This window comes from Triticum dicoccoides, chromosome 1B (assembly GCF_002162155.2).
Source record: "Triticum dicoccoides isolate Atlit2015 ecotype Zavitan chromosome 1B, WEW_v2.0, whole genome shotgun sequence".
NCBI classification, from domain to species: Eukaryota; Viridiplantae; Streptophyta; class Magnoliopsida; order Poales; family Poaceae; genus Triticum; species Triticum dicoccoides.
In genome coordinates this window covers 551611810-551617323 of record NC_041381.1, presented here as the reverse complement: position 1 = coordinate 551617323, position 5514 = coordinate 551611810, and the positions used below count along the sequence as shown (strand labels likewise).

Sequence of the window (5514 nt, the reverse complement as noted above, 5' to 3'; positions counted from 1 at the left end):
GGAATCCTCATAGGCTAGACATGTAGGGTTAGCCATCACGATCTCGAGGTAGATCAACTCTTGTAATCTTCATACTCGACAATCATAATCAAGCAGGAGTAGGGTTTTACCTCCATTAAAAGGGCCCGAACTTGGGTAAACATCGTGTCCCTCGGCCTCCTATTACCATCGATCCTTAGACGCGTAGCTTGCCCCCCCCCCCCTACCCAAGATCTGTCGGTTTTGACACCGACACCAACTCCTCGACCTGCAGAACTAGTCCCAGTGGAGTTACTCAACAAACGCTAAAGACAGACTCCCACGGGACGACGAGAGCAGTACTTGGTACGCTGGTCAAATTCAGAGTTGTTGGACTCTACGTGGGAAGACGCTCTCATGCTCAAAGGGCGTTATCGGAATGTAGCAGCTTGGGGTCAAGCATGCTCTCAAGGAGCGGGGGATGTCAGCGTCCCAACTGCAGAAGCAGCGAAGATCGACAGGAACACAGCCAAGGCAACGAAGGAATCAGCCGACACGACAGCAAGAGGGAACACGCTGGCAGCAGAACCAACCACGACAACCAATCAGGGGCCAGGTCACGTCATCGCCAGGCCACATCGGATCAAGCACCCAACTGTCTGTACGTGGGGCTGGAGTGGAAGAACCATACATAAGGCACATCGTTCGGTAGGAGCACCATCCGGGCTTGGATCAGAAATCGGTACGGCGGCTTTGCTTTTCTGTTTCCTTCCTGTAGCAAGTTGTATCTGAGTGATGAGACTGATTCAACCTTCCTGCCTGTAATTGAGACCTAGATCGAACTACTCCATGTTCCAATTTACTCGCCGTGGCTGAACTAAAACCACGACGAGTAAATCGGAACGAAGGGAGTATTACCTAACACACGTGCGTGCGCAAATGCATGCACGACCAGCCGACCCAGGTGTAGCGATTGACACGGCACTATTCACCGTCAGCAGGTCACCACGGCCTGCCTGGGCAGTCCAAAGGAAACATCCTGTCCATGCAGCCAAGTGGAGACGGGCGAGGTGACATAATTTGATGGCCCGCCAGATGATGATACTAGTCCGGTCCCGAAGCTGCAATCCGGGAGACAGACATATATACGGCCGCGTAGCTGCCACCGCCGATTGGCTCCCGAGTCCTGTCACCCGTGCCCGTGCGTGCGATCTCTCGGTGGAAGCTTCTGCCAAGAGCACAGCAGTAACCCGCACTGTGCCCGCTTCCACTCCCCGGGCGAGGTTGGTACACGATCTACAGTGCCCCCGCTCTGTGCGCATACATGCGTGTTGACTTGGGAGCGCACGCAGCCAAAGGCCACGGCCGGGACAAAGCTAGATAGAGAGGCAGTTGCACGTATGCGGTGCGGTCCTGCCGTGCCGAATGATGTGGCAAGATTTGGCAAATATCCGTGAAAGAACGTGAGCGGCGCGGCGGTAAGCGGTACCGACTTTTGTCAAGTCTGTGTTCGTTCTCAATAATGTGGTTTTCTTGCAGGGATAAATCACGGCCAAAATCAGTTGGTTTTCTGATGAACCGCATGCTCCTTTTAACAGCGGCAAACAGCATCGTTATCTTCAGGCGATACTGCCTCCCAAACACGGGGCGGTTGCTCTGCTGCCTCCGCGGGCAATCATGCGTCCCTACTGCTCTGTTCTCTTGTGTTGTGTTCTTATTCAGCGGCCGGCAGCGTTTGCCAGCGGACGGGCAACCGCCGGGGCTGCCAAAACGGGCCTCCGATCGGTCACGCGGCGCCCTGCTCGGCGTGTCGACAAGGCGATGCCATTCCTGGGGCATCATCCCATGTTTCCCGCGGCGCAAAACAAGAAGCTTTCCTCGTGCTCCTCCGCGCCATGGACCCCTGCGTCTCGGGCCATCAAGCGGCCGTGCGCTCGTAGCAGTTGGTAAGGAGCAACAGGATCCTGCTCTCTGCCGAGCATTCAACACCAGGGGAAAAACAAATAAAGGCTGCAGTCGCCCAGCCTCTCCGCCTTCATGTCATGGCGCCGTATGGATGGAGTACACGTCGTGTACAACAGTAGAAATGGAGGCTCTTCATGAACAGCTAAGTTTTTTCAGGCTAAGAAAGAAGAGAGGCAGGCTGAATTAACTACACGAAATCCGTATGTCGCACTGTATCTCTACGATCACCTACATCTGATCGGCTACAACCATCCACTCGATCGGACCACTTCAGCTTACTAGAAACAGTAAGTTCTTGAATTAGTTTATTACTGCATGCTGCAGACATTCATGCCAGTAACAGTGTAACTTACTAGTGACGGGCTTCCAGTGACGGTTACTACAGTACAGCGTCACTAGTGACAGTTTCCATCTTACTGGCATGAATGCGGCATCACCAGTGACGGTCACCGTCTTACTGGCATGGCATGGCATGGCATGTATACAGTTCACAACAAGTGTAGTGCTCAAGCCGTTGAGCAGCATCACACCATCATCACGCGACCAAGCATCCAGCAAAGAAGAACCACACCGAGCACGGAAAGAACAAAAGTTTCTCTTTTATTTTATTCACTCTACTCTATATGGAGATCACCAATGCATGCATATCAGTGCAGGAGGGTTGCAAATTTCCTTCTATATATGGAGATCTCTTATTAATTTGCTATCATTAACAAGATATAGAGCCAATTAATCTAGTTAATTAATGCCGCAGCAATGGTGAGGATAGGATAGGATCCACCATTGCTGCACCGCGGAGCTGCCATGGCCGGCGGGTCTCTTTCAAGGCCTGGCGCCGGCGAGGCTCACCCAAATCTGCTCGAAGACGTCGATTATGAGGTCATGGTGCGCGGCGTCGTTGAGGGAGAGGTAGCAGGCCAGGAGGTCCTCCAGGTCTTCCGCATCCTGGATGCCCTTGGCGCTGATCATCTCCTCCATGGACTCGCGGAAGTCCTGCCGTGGGTCCTCCGACATCTTCACCACCGGGTAGCTGCTCACGATCACCGGCGCCAGCAGCGGTGGCAGCGGTGCCGTCCATTTCCGGGACGGCGGGTGCACTTTCCTGGCGGTGGCGGCCAGACGCGGGCTCTTGGAGAGCGTCTTGAGGCGGCGGCGGCCCGACGATGATGCGGAAGAACGCCTCAGCCTGCTGACGCTGCTCTTGTCGGAGGCAGAGCTCGCTCTCGCGGTCACGTCGGCGAGGTCGGCTTGGCTGCCATCCTGCTCGTTCGGCACAGGTCGTCTCCTCGCCGGCTTGGTCACGATTGGCCGGAGCCTTCTCCCGGGCGTGTCCTCGTCCCGCAGGTCGATGATGATTTCGTTGTGCGACGCGATCACCTTGACGTTGCGGCCGTCGTCCGCCGGGCCTCTCACCGTTGGCCTCCGGGGCTCCCCGCCGTCACTCTTGATGCACATGTCACGACGCCGACCGGAGCTGCCTAGCGCGCCGACCACGGGTTCCTTCCCCCGGGCGGGTCCTCTTTCTTCAGGCGCGTGGTCCACCTTGTGTCGCCTCCGGGACCTCCTCGTCGGCGACTGCGCGTCCTTGACCCTCGGCGGCTTCGGAGCCGGCGGCGCCGGGACCTCCCTGTCTCTGGTGGAGTAGTAGTACGACGCCCTGCGAGGGAGCGGGGCACGGGGCGACTCCTTCGTCGGCGTGACCGGCGGCTCGACGTCGGCCTCCGGCTGCTGGATGTCGTTGCTTACCTCCCTGTACCACCCGGATGACGGCGGCCGCTGCACGGCCTCCACGCTCCACCGAGCCGACGACCCCCGAGCCGACGGCGGCTGCTGGTAGGACCGCGCCGACGAGGACCGATGATGCACCCCAACGCCGCCGCGTCCATGGGCGCCCATGTCGCGGAGCTTGTAGAACCAGGCGTTGGGTATCATGTCGGACAGCCGGAACATGCGGCGAACCATGCGTCCTCGCCGGCGGCCGCCGGTGCCTGCTCTGCTCGCTCTGTACGACAGTACGAGGTGGAGAAGTGGAGCAGGGGAATCTGCTGTGGACCAGGGAGGAAATGAAAAATGCTTGAGCACGACCGCGGTGACTTGGAGGGGCCGAGGGACCGGCGAGCGAAGGTTAAATAGCGGCAGCGTGACGAAGGCGGGCGGGTGGTGGATCGTGTGACATGAGGCTCCCTTTTGTCTCTTCTCTGTGAAGTGTGGGCATCAACATCCCCTGGCTCACTCGACACCTGGCGCCACACTGGATTTATGGACAATAAATTACTTTTTTCGATTCATATTAATTCCTATTAATTGACGCAGCTTGAGTACAACTTTATATACGGACTAAAGTTGTACTGAAGCTGCATCATATTCGAAGAGAGCGGTACAATTACTACTCGTATGCAGGGGAGCTTGTACCGTATGCACGTACGTTGCGGCACACTTGACGGTGCACCACTCCTCCCCCCTCTCTACCCCATCCCCTCATTGGCCCTTCTCCTCTTCTTCATTCCCGGCTCTCCATCATACACAAGATTTCTCCCAAATGGTACCAAGTTAACCTTCCTCCTTTGTCAGCACCTCGCCAAGTTTTTGAGTCAATAACGGGAAGATCCATTGCCAGCCAAACTAAATCAATTGAAACTCTCAAACCAAAATGGCGACTTTCTGTATCCCAAAATTTAACCTATGTACCGGCGAAAGCCTTACTCTTTTTTTCAATCAAGCATTCAACTTGCATCACACCATCTTTCAACTCACCAAAATGGGTATTCAAAAGAAAAGGATACGCACCTTGCGGCGGCAGTGAACAATGGTGGCATTGGCAACTCGACGGGAATCGAGAGCCAGTCAATCTAACACCGAACATAAGTGGGCTGTGAGGACACATGTGCGCGCACACACACAGAGACTCCGAGGAGACGAACAAGAAGAGGTAGAAAGAAATGGAAAGATGCAATGAGAAATGAGATGATGGATGGAATGAGAATGCGACTTAGTTTCGAGCAAATAGCACCGTTGTGGAAAAGAAAGAGTAAATATACACAATACTATAACTACATGTTTTTACTTGAATTTGTGGCTTCTTAGTTTGGCAACCTTCTTCCATACAAATTAAGGTAAGGAAAAAAATGACTTTGACCAAGGATTTGTATCCTACGAGATGTTCTGTAAGTTTCTAGCGCAATAGGGTCGAGGGAACTTTTCTGTCACACAATTGTGTGCAGAAGTAGAAACCCTGAAGAAATCCGGTTCCATGTCGCCAAGGCCCTCAACAACACAACACTGAGAATAGCTATTCTTAAACTAGCACCCTCAATAAAAGTACCACTATCTCAACTGTGAGTCGCAGACTAATCCAGTAGTATTTAAAGATGGAGAAAGGTACATTTTGTCTCTCAAGTGTATCACATGTCTACAAATCGCCGCTCAATTCCAAAACCACAAATCATGTGTGTCCCCCTCCCACCCAACTGTCAAAAGCATGTACTTTTCGCCCCTTTGACCAACTGTCAAAACCATATACTTTTTGTCCCTTTGACCATTATGGTGGTTTGGTGATGTTGTGGACATTTGTTTCCTTAAAACCCGACATGT

The 5514-nt window shown here is 53.9% G+C and overlaps 1 protein-coding gene across 1 annotated transcript; it reads right to left on the bottom strand.

The window, feature by feature from the left end:
- Positions 1-2502: 2502 nt before the first annotated feature.
- On the bottom strand, positions 2503-4807 carry LOC119350591 (transcription repressor OFP3-like). Its single transcript, XM_037618344.1, has 2 exons — positions 4711-4807; positions 2503-4121 (listed from the first exon to the last, which is right to left on the bottom strand). The coding sequence occupies exons 1-2, from the start codon at positions 4805-4807 to the stop codon at positions 2746-2748; spliced, it is 1473 nt and encodes a 490-aa protein (XP_037474241.1). The 3' UTR covers positions 2503-2745.
- Positions 4808-5514: the final 707 nt, after the last annotated feature.